General features: G+C 38.3%; 1 protein-coding gene across 1 annotated transcript in view; it reads right to left on the reverse strand.

Annotated features, from left to right (window-relative positions):
* LOC150076166 (uncharacterized) overlaps positions 1–19,794 on the reverse strand; it is a 287,981-nt gene that overhangs the window by 43,213 nt on the left and 224,974 nt on the right. Inside the window, exon 6 of the mRNA XM_090387515.1 lies at positions 17,240–17,383. Coding sequence (XP_090243641.1) covers positions 17,240–17,383 — 144 coding nt within the window. The remainder of the gene's footprint in view (positions 1–17,239; positions 17,384–19,794) is intronic.

Consider the following 19,794-nt stretch of genomic DNA (forward strand, 5'->3'; position numbering starts at 1 on the left):
TCGTAAGAGCACCCCTTTGTTCCATTCACTAATCTTGTTGCCCTTCTCTGTACTCGTTCCAGTAGCTCTACATCCTTCTTGAAATGAGGCCTCCAGACCTGTATACAGTACTCTAGGTGTGGCCTGACCATTGCCTTATACAAGAGAAAAATCACCTCCTTATCCCTGCTAGAAAAATTCCTATATATCATTGACAATACACCATGAGCTATTCTTGCAGCCCTTCTGCACTGCTCGGAGAACTTCATATCTGCCTGCACAACAACCCCTAGGTCCCTTTCATTCTCTACCACTGTCAGTGTAGTACCACAGAGTCGATACGTTGCTCTGGGGTTGCTGTTTCCCATGTGTAGTACTTTACATTTGTCAATGTAAAACTTCATTTGCCACCTCTCAGCCCATCTGCTCAACCTTTCCAGATCCTGTTGCAGCAGCATAGTGTCAGTAGTGTCCTTGACAACCCTGCCTACCTTTGTATCGTCTGCAAACTTCGACATTAAGCTTGATATACCATCATCAATATCATTTATGAATACAGAAAACAATAATGGCCCAACAATGAGCCCTGAGGGACTCCACTAATAACATTAGTCCACGACAAGCAGTGTCGTGGACTAATGTTATTAGTCCACGACACTTGGTTACAGACCAACTTGTATCTATAATAGGCTTCTGTGTCATGTGTTAATTTGTATGTATCCGATGCATGTTTCTTCTCTGCCATATGCCTCATCAGTTCATCTGACATCCATTTAGGCCTAAACCTTGAACAATATTTCTTAGTTGGTATGTAAAGCCTAGTAGCTTCCAAGATAAGTTCTTTGAATGCTTCCCATTTTGCATTTGCTGTTGGTAACATCATCAGTTGGTCCCACTGTATAGAATTTAAATACTGTCTCAGTCCATTGTAGTCGCCTTTACGAAAGCAATAACCCTTCCCTTTACCCCTTATGGTAGTTACCTCTTTGAGTAAATCCCACTTCAGCACACTGTTATCACTGCCACCTAGTGGTTCATGTATCTGCAGATTCTTAATGCATGAAGAATCACTGCTGATAATCAAATCAAGAGTGTTCCTCCCTCTAGTTGCCTCCCGAACATGCTGATGTAGAAAACAGTCATCCAATAAATCCACAAAAGCCTTGCTAGTGTGTGAGTGACCAGCCCCCAAATTCCAGTCAATATCTGGGAAATTAAAATCTCCCATTATAAGACTCTCTGATTTACTGGCCCACTCTATTTCCCTGTACAGTTTCTTATTGTACTCATCAGAGTCATTAGGCCTATAGCACACTCCTACTCTCAATTTTGATCTCCCAATGCTTATGTCACACCAAACTGACTCGACACTGCACTGTCCAGCGATATCCACTGGCTTCACTTCCTTGGATTTTATGTATTTCTTAAATAATAGCATAACCCCTCCTCCCTTCCTGTCCAGTCTATCCTTTCTGTAGACGCTGTACTCCCCAAATTCCAGTTCTGCATTCCTTATATCTGTGTGACACCACGTCTCTGATATCCCAACAATATCTACCTTTGATGTTTTGAGCAATACCTCAAATTTATCAAATTTATTTACTAAACTCCTAGCATTGGTGTACACGCAAGTATACATGCACCTATTTCTATTCTTAGCTACCCTAACACAACCCATGTGTTTACTTGTACTGCAATGACTCCCAGCAGTCTCTGAAATATCCTGCATCTTGTTTTTCAGGCTTCTGCTCATTCCAATAGAAGCAGTGCAAAAATCTCTTTCACCTCTGCCAGTGGCTACTGTTAATCTATTCGTCTTTGTCTCCCCCCAATCTAGCAGTTTTCCGACCCACCTAACACTGTCTCGATAGCATCAGCAAATATTCTTGCACCCTTTCTATTTAAGTGTATCCCATCCCTGTAGAAGCAATCTCTCCTGTTAACAAGTACAGTCTAGGCTGAAAAAAATTCTACCCCTTGAGCCTTGCCCAATCTTTCCAGGGCCGAATTGATCGACAAGGCTGTCATCATATATTCTGCCCAGACACGATAGGAGAGATCCTATCGTGTCTGGGCAGAATTGAAGACACTTTCAAATTCAACCCTAATTCACGGCTTTTTTTTCAACAGTGACCTGTACTTGTTGAGTAATTCCGCCGGTCTCCTACTCTTGATATCATTAGTGCCAACGTGTACAACTATATCACCTTTTGTGCCCTTAAAAGGTGATATCTGCTCTACAACGTCATCAACCTTTGCCCCTGGCAGACATACCCTGGTCCTGTTCCACCTATCCTTTTTACAAAGCATGTTCCCTGTTTCCCTGACAATAGAGTCACCAACAACTACTAGTTCCTTTGGGACCAGCACATTCTGCCTTGGGGTTGCCGCTGTGTCTTGCGATGACCAAGTGCAAGCTCTGGCGTTGATGTGGGCAGCTGAGAGCTTGATGGGCCCCTCAATTTAGTTCCTTCGAGGACATCCACCCTGTCCTTCAAGCTCTCATATAGGCCCATAAGAACGCTGAGTTGTTGCCTGATTTCGATACACTCCTTGCATCGCGCACACACAAAGACATCCCCCATGGCAATATCACGTCCCGTACTTGAATGCTCCACAAACATCATGCAAGCTGTGCATTTTAGAAGGCTGTGATTCAGAAGGCAACTGCCCCCCTCAGTTCTCTTCTGAGCCACAGCACTTCCATTAGCTTGAGCCTTTTGTTTTGCTGCTCTGGTCTGAGTCATGATTTCTTTTAATTTAAATAAAATTTCAATTTCATTTTATAACCCTAACTTATCTCCCAACGCAGTTAAAATGGGATATATATTTTTTAGTGTCAAGTATTAATTATCTCCGAGTTCCCTTTATATAACTTCCGTATCAGTTATGTATTAATTAATTATGTTACATTTGTAATCTAAGTCGGTATATGTATTTAGTTAAAAGTACAATTTAAATGCCAACGAAGTTCAACAAGTTTAATAGATTTTACCGATCACCGAAAATATTATAACCTATACTATACTAACGCTATCTGGGTTGGATATATAATGATCGTATGACAAGGACAAAGGCGGGAAGTTACGAACGGTAATCTATGGACACTTAAGTATTAATTAACTTCCAAATCTCGCTGTCTCAATTCAGAATAAACTAACGATCCTTACTAGGTCTATAAGCTACTTACAAAAAATAATTTGATGTAAAAAATATTCAATAAGCAGCTAAATATGGCTAAAAAACTTCTTGTTCAGCGAAGTTGCAACTTGTAACACATCAAGCTTAATGTCCAAGTTTGCAGACGATACAAAAGTTGGCAGGGTTGTTAAGGACACTACTGACGGAATGCTGCTGCAACAGGATCTGGAAAGGTTGAGCAGATGGGCTGAGAGGTGGCAAATGAAGTTTTACATTGACAAATGTAAAGTACTACATATGGGAAACAGCAACCCCAGAGCAACATATCAACTCTGTGGTACTACACTGACAGTGGTAGAGAACGAAAAGGACCTGGGGATAATTGTGCAGGCAGATATGAAGTTCTCTGAGCAGTGCAGACGGGCTGCAAGAGTAGCTCATGGTGTCTTATCAATGATATACAAGAATTTTTCTAGCAGGGATAAGGAGGTGATTATTCCCTTGTATAAGGCAATTGTCAGGCCACACCTTGCGTACTGTATACAGGTCTGGAGGCCTCATTTCAAGAAGGATGTAGGCCTGCTGGAACGAGTACAGAGAAGGGCAACAAGGTTAGTGAATGGAACAAAGGGTTGCTCTTACGAAGAAAGGCTTAAGTTTTGCAAATTACAGTGTCTGGAGACTAGGCACCGGCGAGGTGATCTGATAGAGGTGTATAAAGCCTTGAATGGTTTGAGCATGCTCAATGCTTATGGGATTCTGCCTCTTGCTCAGAATCATCACCTGAGAGGGCATAAATTCAAATTGAGGATAGACAGATGTAGGATAGATGTCTGGAAATTTGTCTTTAGCCAGTGGGTAGTTGGTTGGTGGAACAGACTTCCATCCCTTGTTGTGGAAGTTGATAGCCTAAATAAATTTAAGGCTCAGCTGTACAGCTATTTCGAACGAACGAAGGGGTGAAGTGGAAGTTTTTTCCCCCCCTCTGGCTGATGCTGCATAAGCTTGCTTTCTTGCATCATATGCCTCTACTGATGCTAATGATAATGCTAGAGTTGTTAAAATTGGGAGGAAGAGACATGACACAAAAATTGGCAAGACTCTTCGCAGAATCCATTAGAAAAGGTGTGACGTCTAAGCAGTGGAATAATGCAATCATAATTTTACTGCATAAGAAAGGAAATAAATCAGAAATTGGAAATTATAGACCAATTAGTTTGTTATCCCACATATACAAGTTGTTCACAAGGGTTATTACTAATAGATTAGAAGGAATGCTTGATGAGAATCAACAGATAGAGCAAGCTGGATTTAGGACAGGATTCTCAACTATGGATCATCTTCATGTAATATCACAGCTAATGGAGAAAGCAAATGAATATAAAACACCATTATGCCTGGCAATTGTGGATTATGAAAAGGCATTTGACTCTATACAGTGTAAGGCAATGTTTCGGGCACTGGAAAAACAAGGCATAGATATCCCATATATTACAATTTTGAAGAAAATATATGAGAATGCTACCTCCTTTATTAGACTAGACAAAGACAGTAGGAAATTTCAAATTGAGAAAGGAGTTCGACAAGGAGACATAATATCACCGAAGTTGTTTACTGCTCCCCGTGAGCAAGCTTTCAAAAGATTAGACTGGTCGCTGAAAGGAGTCAATGGGAATAGAGAGTACCTAAACCATTTATGATTTACAGATGACATTGTGGTCATAAGCAACGATCCCACAGAATTAGAGGAAAATCTTAATCAGTTATGCACAGTTAGTAAGAATTTTGGACTAAAGATGAATATGGCTAAAACAAAAGTAATGATGAACAAGTATGTCACAGAAAGTTAAATAATGATTGAAGGAGCAGTAATTGAAAAGGTGGAGTCATATACTTATCTGGGACAAGTCATTAGCTGAAATAATGATAAATGGCTGGAAGTCAAGAGAAGAACAAATTTTGGATAGACAGCATTCAGGAAATATAGTCACATACTGAGGACAATATTCCAATTTGTCTGAAACGTCAAATAATGAACCAATGTATACTCCCCACCATGACTTATGGAAGTGAAACTTGGGTACTCACTAAAAGAATGGAAGAGAAGCTGAGAACTACACAGCGAAGAATGGAACATATTATATTGGGAATAAGACTGTTAGATAAGAAGAGAAACACCTGGATTAGGCAGCAAACTCAAGTAAAGGACATTCTTATCAAAACTAAAGAACTAAAATGGTCTTGGGCAGGACACCTAGCTCGAAGACATGATGACAGATGGACTAAGAAAATAACAGAATGGTACCCAAGAGGAGCTAAGAAAAAAACCTGGAAGACAATAACGGAGATGGATAGATGAAATTCACGAGTTTGTGGGTAGTAAATGGATGGCACAAAACGGAAGGAACTGGAAAGTTGCTGGAGAGGCCTTCATCCTGCAGTGGATTGAAAATGGCTGATGATGATGACTGTCATTAACAACCCTGCCAACTTTGCATCATTATCAAATTTGGACATTAAGCCTGATATACCCTCATCAATATCATTGATGAATACACAAAATGACAATGGGCCCAGCACCGAACCCTGGGGAAATCCACTAATAACATTAGTGCACGAAGAGCAGTGTCCATTGATTACCACTCTGTCTTGTATCTCTCTCAGTCATCCTTTTATCCATTGTAGCAACTTGCCCTTAATGCCGTACCGCCCCAATTTGTACAGCAGTCTTCCATGTGCAACAGTATCAAAAGCTTTCCTGAAATCCAAGTATATGATATAAAAATTATTTCTTGCATCCAATTCCTTTGTGACCACATCATAGTATCCAATCAAATCGGTCAAACAGGACCGCCCTTTAACAAACCCATGCTGTGTCTTAACTACTACTGTAGTCTTTTCTAGATGATCCTGTAATGCTTCTTTAACCAATAACTCCATTATTTTCCATGGAATACAAGTTAAACTAACAAGTCTATAGTTACTTGTGTCACATTTTCAACCCCCTTTGTGAATTGGGGATATATTTGCCCACCTCCAGTCAATGGGCACCTCCTCTGAGTATAAGGAAGCTTGCATAATTATAGCTAAGGGATTGCTTACTTCCTATGCTGCCTCCTTTAATATAACTGGATAGATCTCATCCATCCAGGTGCCTTATATTTAACTTCAACCATTACTCCTCCACTTTGCTCTCAGTTATTACAAAATCACTTAGCTCCCTGTTAGAGTTTGATAAGCTTCTGGCATTCCCCTCCTTGAATAACTCCTCATGTGCGAATGTAATGGCCTTAAAAGAGTAAGAGATCTGCAGATTAACTTAACAAGTACAGGTCAATGTTGAAAAAAAGTCATGAGTTAGGATTTAATTTGAAAATGTCTGCAATTCTGCCCAGACATGATAGGAGGGAGTACATGATGAGAGCCCTCTCAATCAATTTGAGAGATTGTGACCTGGGAGAGATTGTGCAAGGCTCATGGGGTGGAATTTTTTTTCAGCGTGGTCTGTAATTTACTTTAATTATTGCTTTAATAACTGCTGATCTTTACTTTAAGTAAAGATCAGCAGTTGTTGAGAGTGTTCCAGCATAGAATTTTGTGAAAAGTCTTTGGTCCCATATATGATGTTGATAGATCCTAGAGGATCAGAATGAACCACAAACGTGACAATCTTATTCAGGGTGCGGACATCATCAGATTTGTGAAGAGTCAAAGACTTGCTGGTTGAGACATGTTATGAGAACAGATGACAGAAGAACAACTAAGAGGATAATGAAATGGAAACCTATCAGTAGGAGGACAAGAGGAAGACCACAGAAAAGATGGATGGATGACTTGGAAGAGGACTTTAAAGACCATGAGAATAAGAAATTGGAGAAGTTTGACTTCTGGGATGGCTTACTGGTGGAACATCATATAGAGATGGCACACCCTGGGTTATAATGCCAGAAGAAGAAGTGGTCTGTACTTGTTAACAGGAGAGATTGCTTCTACAGGATGGGATACACTTAAATAGAAAGGGTGCAAGAATATTTGCTGATGCTATCAAGGCAGTGTTAGGTGGGTCGGAAAACTGCTAGCTTGGGGGATTCACAGACTAAAAGGTTAAAAGTAGCTGCAGGCAGAGGTGAAAGTGATTCTTGCACTGCTTCTATTGGAATAAGCAGCAGCATAGAGACCAAGTTGCTGAGGATTTCAAGATCAACTGGGAATCAGCATGGAACAAGTAAATACATGGGCTGTGTTAGGGTAACAAAGAGTATGAACAGGTGCATGTATACTTGCATGTACACCAACGCTAGAAGTATAGTAAATAAATTTGATGAATCTGAAGTGCTGGTCAAGACATCAAAGACAGATATTGTTGGGATATCAGAATTGGGGAATACAATGTGTACAGAAAGGATAGACAGGGTAGGAAGAGAGGAGGGGGTATGCTATTACTTAAGAAACATAAAATCTAAGGAAGTGCATCCAGCTGACATTGGTGGACAGTGCAATGTTGAGTCAGTTTAGTGTGACACCAAAGCACTGGGAAAGGGAAAACGAGAGCAGGAGTGTATTACAGGCCTAATGACTCTGATGAGTAACAATGAAAAATTGTGCAGAGAAATAGACTAGGCCAGTAAATCAGAATGTCTTGTAATGGGGGATTTTAACTTTCTAGATACTGACTGGAACCTGGGGGTTGGTCACATGCATGCCAGCAAGACTTTAATGGATTTATTGGATGACTGTTTTCTACAGCAACATGTGTGAGAGGCAACCACAGGGAGTAATACTCTTGATCTGATTACCAACAGTGATTATTCATGCATTAAGAATTTGCAGATAAAGGAACCACTAGGTGACAATGATCACAGTGTACTGATGTGGGATTTACTTAAAGAGGTAACTACCATCAAGGGTAAAGGAAAGGGCTTTTTGCTTCCGTAAAGGTAAAACAGTGGTCTCAGACAGTTTTTAAATTTTATAGATTGGGATCAACTGATGATGTTACACGGTGAATTCTAAATGTGAAGCCTTCAAGGAATAAATCTTGGAAGCTACAGGCTTTTCATACCAACTAAGAAATACCGTTCAAGATTTAGACCTAAATGGATATCAGATGAATTAATGAAGCTCATGGCAGAGAAGAAAAATGCATGGGATGCATATAAATTATCAGGTGACACAGAAGCCTATGGCAGATATAGGCTAGTCTGAAATCAAGTCACAAAGGAGGTTAGGCAAGCAAAGGCTGATTATCAGAAATCCTTGACAAAAGATGCAAAGAAAAACAACAAAGACTTCTTTACTTATGTAAACTCTAGAAGGAAGGGGTTGAACCAGATTGGTCTGCTTGATATTGATGGTCTGACTGTTCATGATCCTACTCAGATAGCTGACAAACTGAATGAGTATTTTGCATCTACATTCACACATGAGGAATTCTGTAAGGCAAGGGAGGACAGAAGTATACTAAACTCCAACAGGGAGCTAAATGATTTTGTAATAACAGAGAGCAAAGTGGAGGAGAAATTGTTGAAGTTAAACACAAAAAAGGCACTGGGGTGGATGGAATCTATCCACTTATATTGAAGGAGGCAGTGAGGGAAGTAAGCAAACCTTTAGCCATAATTATGAGAGCTTCCTTGGACTCAGGGTAGGTCCCCATGGACTGTAGACGTGCAAATATATCCACAATTCACAAAGGGGGGATTCAAAGGGTAACACAAATAATTATAGCCCTGTTAATATAACTTATATTCTGTGGAAAATAATGGAGTCACTGGTTAAAGAAGTGTTGCAGGATCATCTAGACAAGACTGTAGTAATAGTTCAGACACAACATGGGTTTGTTAAGGGGAGTATCCAACTAAATTGGTCTTGTCTGACCAATTTAATTGGATACTATGATGTGGTTACAAAGGAACTAGATGCAAAAAATAATTTTGATATCATACACTTGGATTTTAGGAAAGCTTTTGATACTGTTGAATATGGAAGACTACTGTACAAGTGGGAGCAGTTTGGTATTAAGGGCAAATTGCTACAATGGATAAACGAATGGTTGAGTGGGAGATGGCAGAGAGTGGTAATCAATTGACACTGCTCTATGTGGACTAATGTTATTAATGGAGTTGCCAAGGGCTCAGTGCTGGGCACATTGTTGTTTTGTGTATTTATCAATGATATTGATGAAGGTATATCAGGCTTAATGTCCAAGTTTGCAGATGATACAAAGGTTGGTAGGATTGTTAATGATGGTATGCTACAGCAACAAAATCTAGAAAAGTTAGGCAGATAGGCTGAGAAGTGGCAACTGAAGTTTAACATTGACAATTGCAAAATACTGCATATGGGTAGCAATAAACCAAGAGAAACATATTAACTGTGTGGTACTTCACTCAGGGAAGTGGAGAATGAAAAGAAACCTGGGGGTTATTGTGCAGTCAGATATGAAGTTCTCTGAGCAGTGCAGACAAGCTGCCAGAGCAGGTAATGGGGTCTTGTCAATGATGTATAGGAATTTTGTAGCAGAAATAAGGAGGTTATTATCCCCTTGTATAAAGCAATGGTCAGGCCACACCTTGAGTAACTGCATACAGGTCTGAAGGTGGCCTCATTTTAGGAAGGATGTAGCGTTGCTAGAACGAGTACAGAGAAGGGCATCAAGAGTGGTGAGGAGAAAAAAGGTGTGCACTTACAAAGAAAGGATTAAGTTCTGCAAATTGCAACGTTTGGAGACTCCTGTGAGGTGATTAGATTGAGGTGTATAAGGCCCTGAATAGTTTGAGCAGGCTCAATGCTGATGGGATTCTTCCGCTTGCTCGGATTTAGAACCCGAGGGGGCATAGATTCAAATCGAGGAAAGACAGTTGTAGAATAGATGTGCAGAAGTTTACCTTTAGCCTGTGGGTAGTTGATTGCTGGAACAGACTTCCATCTGTTGTTGTGAAAGTTGATAGCTTAAATAAATTTAAGGCTGAACCAGACAAACATTTGGAGTGACCGGATCAGTGAAATGGGAAGGCTGTTTTTATTTTTTTTTTGCTGATGCTGTATAAGCTTGCTTTCTTTCATCATATGCCTCAATTAATGCTAATGCTAACTATATATATCTTTTGACTACTGATGATTTATTGATGTAGATGAGATAAAAGTAGGAGAGTGCATGTAGTAAGAAGAAAGTTTTTAGACATAATAGAAATCATGTGGCAAGATATATATATCGCATTATTTTAGCATTAGCATTTGTGTATGTGTGCGTTTGTTTTTTAAAAAATAACATGTTCTTTCCTTGCACATACTCTCCCCATTTCAAATCCAAAAGGAACCAAAGTGAATTTGGCATTCAAACGTACACACCAGTGAAAACCTGATACACCACCAATGAAAGACTATGGTAGTATAGTATACAGTATAGTAAAACTCCACTGAGTTTCTCTGTGGTGATACAGGACATGCCTGTAGAAAAACAAAATAAAACATGAAAAAAACCATTTCAGATTAAATCAGGAATTCAGTTTGAAGAAAATTTTGATTAGAGTTAAGTTTTCTTTAATTTAAAAACAGGGGAACCATTTAGAGATAAATAACCTGAAATAGTTAAGCAAAGGCACCACTCAACTGTTTGTAAGAAAAGGAATTACAGCAGGCCCCCGTTATAACACGGTTCGCTTTACGATGATTCGCTATAACGCTGTTCTTATATTATAACCCGTATCTGACTATAACGCTGTCACAGATCACTATAATGCTCTTTTACAGATTGCATTTTTGGCATATTTAACGAATTCGTTTCATTTGATGGAGTCGATAGCTTGAAAATGAATACAAAAATACGGTTAAAACGTTTCCCACGCCGACTTGAGAAATATTCCCACACTCAGTGAAATTCTCTCACGTGCTAATTTAATTGCAGTACAGTGACTTGTTATGTAGTTCCGAGATCAACATTTTAAAAAATGATCAAGTATATTACTTGTAATATTTGTGTTACATGCATTTATCCGAAGTCTAGTCATCACTCAGTACAGTATCAGACATTGTGCGTAACGGACAGTTTACTTGAACATTGTATCATAATTAATGCAACCAATGCAGTTACATTTTCGAAGAGTTAATAATGGCCGATAAGAATAAAAAAGCAACAACGTCTGGGTGCAGTACGAAGACTATAAATGTAAGAAAAATACTACTGAATTCAAAAATTAAATTAGACATTTTGAAGCGAATTGATCTGGTCAAAGACAAGCGGATGTGCACCATAATTTAGGACTTGCAAGTTTAACTGTAAGAACAATTATAAAAAAATAAAGAATTAATTTTAGCAGCGGGAAAGATAGCTGTTCCACTGCAAGCAACTAGGGCTAGGTCAGCTATTAGGATTGAAATGGAAAGACTAACTAATTTTATTGAAGATAATATATAATGCAGAATTCAGTTAAGTTAAATATTATAAATAATAAAAAAGAGAGAGAGATTAGCCAATATGATGATCTTAAGAAAACTCCCCTATAAAAAAAAAAAAAAAAAAAAAAAAAAGTGAAACCATTTAAAACTAGTAAGGGCTGGTTGAATAGATTTCAAATCTAGGGAGAAGTCACAAGTGCAGATCAAGGAGCCGAAACTTTCAAAAAAGAACTTGTTAAAATTATTGAAGAGGGGTATTGTGTGTTATACTTCTCAACAAGTTTATAACATAGTTGAAGCAGGAATTTTGTGGAAACGAATGCCTAAAAGAAGTTTCATATTGAAAGAAGCAAAAAACATGCCAGGTTTCTAAGTGGTGAAGGATCAGGTGACTTTACTGTTGGGTGGTAACGCTGCGGGGGATTTAAAATTAATACCCCTTTTAGTTTATTTGGAAGAGGGCCGAAGTTCAACCCAAAATCGACACATTTTTCATAATTAAATTCATCAATTAAATTAAATCAATTTAGATCAATTAAATTCATGATTTTAATTGGAAATTTTAAGTTTAATTTTGATACATAAGTAGTTAACATAAAATTATATACATATGTAATGTAGAATATTTTATATGTACAAATATTTTGGCCGACATTTATGCATCTTTTCACTACCATTTATTATTGATTAGGAAATATCCTATGGCACCGACCGCAACTCACAAATACATGTTACTTTATGGGAATGCGGCGCTCGCTTAGTGCGGATTCACGTAGCGCTCTGTTTTTCCGGAACGCATTATCAGCGTTAAGCGGGGATCACCTGTATACAAAAAATTATACAACCTTAGATAAATAGTTATACAAACTGTTTTCAGATAAAGAAATTATACAGAAAATTTACAAAATTATACAGATACAAAAATATACAGAACTATACAAAAGAACTATACTTTCAAATGCAAAAAATTTGAAAGACAGATTTTCTAGCTTTATCAGACAGATTATTCAGATGGGGAAGAAAGGTAAGGCAATTAACAAGCAGTAATCCAAGGAATATTGTGGTAGTTACAAAAGGGAGAGATTTACCATTAATTTTTATGAGAGGACAAGAGTTGGAGGAAGGGTGCTTTTAAAGACCATCACAAAGTTTGACTGTGAGAAATAGCAAGTTTTTGAGAATTTCTATAAAAGAGAACTAAATCATCCACATATGCAACTGATGAATAATTTGGGAAAACCTTTAGCAACCATTGGTTGAGAACAAGATTCCAAAACAAGGGTCCAAAAATAGACCCTTGCAGGCATCCACATAAGGCTTTCCAAAGAAACTGTGTGAAAATTTGATGTAACCTTAACAGATCTATCTGAAAAATAATTCCTAATAAGATTATGTAGGTTAGCAGGGCAGTTCAGAGTTCTACAACGTCCAAGGGTGCTCTCCCACCAAACAGAGTCAAAGGTGCCCTCTAAATCAATAAAAATTGCCAAGACATATTTAGAAGATTCATTAATGAAATTCAGGCACCTTCAGCAGCAACTCTAGAATGAAAACCATATTGATTACTACAATAGCTGTCTGTGTTTTGAAGTAAAGCCAGGATTCTATATGAGATCAAATGTTCTAGGATCTTACCAAAATTAGTAATCTACCCTAAAAGTCTCGGATAAACTGGAAAGTCTCGTAATCTAGGAAGATTACGAGACTTTCCAGTTTCAACAGAGTTCTTAAGATGTCAGATTTCCAAGGATTTGAGAACACAAACCATTATAAAGACTATATAAATTTACACGAACATCTGAACAGCAGGAGTGGAGTTTTATCAAGAATTACCTTCGATAAGATCTTCACCAGGACACCGGTAATCCTAGCGATAGAAGAAGATAATCCAACAGGGGTAAAAGAAGCAGCTACTGAGGAAGTAAAGTAATTAAGATTAAGTGATCAAATACCTTTATGACAGGGCAAATCTAAAAGGGGATCATCAGGTAAAAAGAGAGCATCCAGAATTGAATTAACAGTATCTGTCCAAGAAAAAGATTTGGTGTTATTACTTATAACAGTATTATATATAATGGGAGCATGTAGCTTGTTTCTAGCAATTTTGTAAACAATAGGAGCATGTAGTTTGTTTCTAGCAATTTTGTAAACAATGTTCCAGGGAGTTTGATTACCAACATGATGAACAAATTGCTCCCAGGTGTCAAATTTGGATTTAGCAATGAGTTTGATGTTTTTGCTAAGATAGATTGTAAGGAGTTGGTTAACTTCATCAGTTGGCCAAGGACATCTATGCCATTGATAGTTTCATCAGGCACAAAAAACTTCACAACACAAGGTTATCAATTCTCTGTTCCACCAAGGAGTAGTAACATGTTTTTTTAGATTTCCTATTAGTAGAATGAGTAGCAGCTTTGAGGAGCGTATTGTAAACAACAGTAGTACATTCAGATAAAAGGCATATTTTCAGAAACTTCAGAAAAAGAAGAAAATTCAGAAATCAAAACAGAGAATTTTTTTCAATTAGCATTTTGCAAGGAAAAATGAGAGGAGGTGGAAGTATACCAGGAAGAAATGGAAGGAACACAATGAATGTGAAATAAAATTGTGTGCTGATCACAAGTCCAGTCAACACAAATTGGCCAAGGACAGATTTTGTTTAAAATAGAGGAAGAACAGTGTGTTAAATCAATATTGGACTGACCAATAGAAGAACAAAAAGTAAAAGGTAGATCAGGTTTGTTAAGAATATTAAGTTGGTGCTGCAAGATAAAATCTTCAAGATGACCACAAGGGTATGAAGAACAGAAACAAGTCAAGGACTTGGCATTAAAATCACCAGCAACAAGATTCTGAAAGCATGGTTGAGAAAAGAAAGAATTCTATCCAGTTCATCTTGAGGAGGGCAATAAATTGAAAGAAAATAGATACTTCCAAAGGGACCAGAGATATATGCACAAGTCACAAATTGGGAACTTAGACAGCTAATCAAAGTAACCTCCAAAACAACAATACCCCAATGAAAGACTGCCAATCCTTGCTAACAGATAAATACACCATATTATCCAAACCAATAATATATAATTAAATTCCCGTATTAATAAAATTAGTCAAGTTAAGTTTCTGCACCAAATTATTCTGTTTATTTCGTAAATAACTTGTTTTCTGCTAACGGACAGAACTGTTATCTTTTATATCATAATTTTTTTTAAAATAAACTTTCATAAACTTTTTTAAAATAAAATAAAAAAAATAAAAATAATAACTGAAACACTCTGTTTAAAATAAGAATATATACAGGGTGATTCACTACCAGTGCGACAAACTTGCAGGAGGTGTAGGGGGCACAAAGACGAATCGAAATCACATAGCATTGCAGGGTCCGAAATGCCTTCGTCATGCAGTAGAGGATGTTGAACGTTGAGCGGTCGCGTGAACAGCGATCCCGCTGGAAGTCAGCATTTGCGAACCGTTTCTGTTGAAGAAACCAAGCAGCAAAAGTCCTCCGGAGTGGATAATCCGCAGGCTCCAATGAATGGATGCGTTGCAGATGGTATGAACTCATTTGGTTTGTTGACAGTATCCTCCATAAAGTGGATTGGGAAATACCCAATCGTTGACCTATCGCTCGAGTACTCATACTCGCACTCGGATTACCTTTTGCAAGACGTAGGACATTCTCCTCATTGTCTGGCATCCTCGTCATTCGCTCTCGATTCATGATACCTCTCGTGAAACAACCAGTCTCACGTAACCTTCTGTGCACACCTGCGTTACAGTCCGCAGCTCCATACGCGAGGTGCATGTCAGCTAGTTCAACGTTTGAATACTCGTCCATCCTACTGCCTCGGGAACTGGTTCGCAAATGCTGACTTCCAGCGGGATCGCTGTTCACGAGACCTCCCATTCAACGTCCTCTACCGCATGACAAAGGCATTTCGGACCCTGCAATGCTATGTGATTCTGATTCGTCTTTGTGCCCCCTACACCTCCTGCAAGTTTGTCGCACTGGTAGTGAATCACCCTGTATGCACATATGTACTTCCATTGAAACATAAACAATGTTGGAAATACACATCACATAAATGTGATACATGTACAAAGTGCAATAGAAAAGTTTGGGGAGTGAACTATCATTTGGGAAATGAAGCTTAATAGATTTGGAGGATCTTCTTCAAAGTATCATCTTGACATATACTCTCATTCTAATGCTTCTGCAACTTCTGAAGCATTCCTTATAGGCTTCTTTTGGAACTGTAATACTCTCTATATCATATTATAAATAATTTATTCAGTCATTGCAACTTTCAAGGGGAATTTACACTCAGTAAAAAAAAAATAATAATAATAAAAATAGGGAGCTAAATGCAGTGAGTATAGCAAATGGAAAAGAGGAAATAACCACAGTGGCAGAGTGCTTCACAAGAAATTCTTGAATGGAAAGTACTGAGTGTGAAAGGGCACTGTAATGATGCTAGTGCCAATTTCTTGAAGCTGACCTTTACTGGCTCACTGTTGACCATATAGGACAAACTAATAGTGAACGATGCCGTATGAATCAAAAAAATACATAAGCATAGCTTCACATTTGATTCAGATTGTCTTGCTTTTTTTGGGCTTTGGACAAGATAGATCCTTCTACTGAGAGAACTAGGCCTTTGTTTACAAGTCATAGCCATACAACCACAATTCTTCACTAGTAATTATGGAAAAGCAAAGTGTGGGTTGGTAATAGCACATTAATGAAGATCCTGGTAAACGAGAAATCCCTGCTGTCTGTGATCAGTAAGATGTGAAGTATAAACTTGGCTGAAAAGTGTCAAATTCCCAAATCTTGTGATAAATTGATTGACGACAGGCAACCTCGTAAATAGTTAAATGTCAATTACTTTTAATCTGTTCATAAACAAGAGCAACTAAATCACAGGTTTCTAAAATTGAAGGGAAGCTGGAGTGGAGATCATCTTCAACAGAAAGCAGCCCTCTTTAGAGGATTTTACAAACCACTAAAAAACTAAAAAGTCCTTGAAACAACACACAGCATCTTCTCTAAAAGTTGTTATTAATATTTTGTGGGTTTCTGTTGCACCTTTCTCTAATTTGGCATAAAATTAGATGAAAATTTGCTGCTTGGTAACATCACTTATTTTAAAATGCCACAAAATTCAAAAAACACCTTCTATCCAATGCATGCTGATTCAGACTGATTGCAGATAAATGAGTGAATCATGCATTATGCAATGTTCTCCCCAGGACTTATTGAATGGGCACACAGCCCAGTGAATTTAACTGACCGCCGGCTAAAATTTAAGCGATTCTCATGGTATGGTACTGCTCACTGATCTCGATCAATATTAATTCAAATATACTATGTGATCGAGGTAAATGCGACAGGAGCATATAATGTTGTTAAATATGCAATTAATTTTTACTCTGGATCGCTTAAGTCACATTTATAAATAACAGAAAATTTTATAATATTGCGAAGTATTACACTCGCCTAGCTACTTCATAATGCCACCCGGCTGGTATTTCTGGGGAGAACACTGTTATGTCTAAATGAATCGCTGAACATATTGTTACAGGTATGCAAATTTCAAGATACCAAGTCAGTCCCTAAGCTATTTGGCCACACCTTGTATATATACATAATCAGTGATCAAATAATCGGGATTAATTCACTACATTTCTGCAATCAGAAGGAAATAAAATATTTTCTTACCTGCTCCCACAGAACATCTACAAATAAATAAAAATGAGAACTGGTTGATGCATGTAAAACTAACAGCTTATGAACTGCCTTTGTGACTTCAGTAAGAGACCTCTGTTGATCCACCTGCAGTTCACACCATAATGTCATCAGCTCCTATAAAAATTCACATTAAAACATATTAAATATACATTGAATAATTTTTTTTTCAACTAAAAAGAAATCAAGTTAAATAAAAAAATTTCTTCAAGCAGAGACATTACAGATAGAGAAATAGGGGGATCTTGCTAATTTTAACCCCTCCATAGATCTTAGGACTAATATGTGGAAAAGGTTAATTCAGAGAGCCAGAGAAAAGGCTCATTCATAATGCCAGCATGATACATTCCTGTACACAGCATTTAAAGTTGCAAAGTTAATCATGTGGTAAATACAGTGTTCTGGAATGAGAACAGAAAAAATGAAATAAGAAAGAGCATATAAAAAAATAACTAATAGCCAGCCATAGAGCCTTGCGTTAAATATGTACATTCAAGAATGAATGTGCAAGGCACATTTATGACTAACTAACTAAATAGAGAAGTAATAAATAAAAGTGAGGTGAAAATAGAGAGATGGGGGGGGGGAAGGAGAAGGGTGGCAAACACAAGAGAGTAACATAGGACACAAAGGTTGGCAGGGTTGTTAATGACAGTAATTGGCAGGGTGCTACTGCAACAGGATCTAGATAATTTGGGCAGATGGGCTAAGAAGTGGCAACTGAAGTTTAACCTTGACAAGTGGAAAGTACTGCATATGGGTAGAAGTAACCCCTGAGAAACGTACCAACTGTGTGGTACTACACTTAAGGTGGTAGAAAATGAAAAAGACCTGGGAGTAATTGTGCAGTCAGATATGAAGTTTTCTGAGGAATGCAGACAGACTGCCAGGGCAGGTCATGGGGTTTTGTCAATGATATATAGGAATTTTGCTAGCAGGGAGAAGGAGGTGATTGTCCCTCTGTATAAGGCAATGGTCAGGCTGCGCCTTGAGTACTGCATACAAGTCTGGAAGCCTCATTTTAGGAAGGATGTAGATTTGCTTGAGCGTGTACAGAGAAGGGCAACAAGATTGGTGAGGGGAATGAAGAGATCCTCTTACCAAGAGAGGCTAAAGTTCTGCAAATTGCAGTGGCTGGAGACTAGGCACCTGTGCGGTAATCTGATTGAGGTGTATAAGGCCTTGAATGGGTTGAGCATGCTGAATTCTGATGGGATCCTTCCACTTGTTCAGATTACGAACCTAAGGGGGCATAAATTCAAATTAAGAAAAGACAGATGTAAAATAGATGTGTGGAAATTTGCCTTTAGCCAGCGGGTGGTTAATTTCTGGAACAAACTTCCATCTGTCGTTGTGGAAGTTGATAGGTTAAATAAATTTAAGGAGGAACTGGACAGGCATTTGGAGGGAATGGTGTGATTTTTTTTTTTTTTTTTTTTGGCTGATGCTGCATAAGCTCATACACTTGCTTTCTTCCATCACATGCCACTACTACAAAGGTGACAGCATGATTTGAGAAAAACTGTCTGTATATTAGGTTTTTTTTTTGTTGCTGTTTGGTTTTTTTTAGGAGCATTAGCAACTAAGGCCATATTGCTCCGGGGATATGCGGTGGTCATTCCCTGACCGTTCTGCATCCTCCATATTTGGTGGTCACGGGCTCAAACCCCGGTCTAATCAAGAAGCGGTATATTAGGTGCATTCACATATACACAGCCCTACAATATCTGGATATTGTATATCTACGAATAATCTTTATTTACAGGAAAACTAATAACATGTGCTGAAACTTTTAACCTCAATGATAGCCTCTAATCTGTGGTGCACTCTTCATCAGTTTTTTGTAAATGTCCTTTGATATTTTACACCATTTGGCTTTCAAAAGCAGAAACCAATTCAGCTGTGTTTTTTGGGCAGTCTCTCCTTGCACACACCTGATAATCCAATTCATTCCAGAGGTTCTCTATAGGATTGAGGTCAGTTCTATGGGTTGACCATTGCAGCTTTTTTGATGCTCATGTCTGCAAACCAGTCCATCACGATGTGATGCAGTAAGATAGGAAGCATTGTTTGTTCTACTGATGCAGTTATGGGCCTTTACTGATATGCTGCCACAACGTAATGCATTATTTCTCAGGATGCTCAGATAGATCTCAGGATTCATAATTTTGTCCAAAACAACTAATGGTTCTAGGGCAAGCCTTGAAAAACAGCCCCAGACCATCATGTTACCTCCACCAAACTTCAATGTCAGGATGATATAGTTTAGCAAGTAGCTTTCTCCAGGAATCTGGAGAAAGGCACAACAGTCTAGACTGGTAGGACATGTACCATGATTCATCACCCCAAAGAACAACAATCAATTTGTAGTCCAAGAACAGTGGGCCTTACACCAAGCTAGATGGTATTTGGCATTAGTTTGAATGATTGATGGCCTGTAAACAGCTGCATGATGGTTGTAATCCATGTCATGCAGCATTTCGTGCACCGTGTTAGTGCTGGCATATGTCCCAATCATTTGGCTGTGT

Source organism: Mastigoproctus giganteus, chromosome 13 (assembly GCF_048544385.1).
Source record: "Mastigoproctus giganteus isolate SK-2022 chromosome 13, ASM4854438v1, whole genome shotgun sequence".
Lineage (NCBI taxonomy): Eukaryota > Metazoa > Arthropoda > Arachnida > Uropygi > Thelyphonidae > Mastigoproctus > Mastigoproctus giganteus.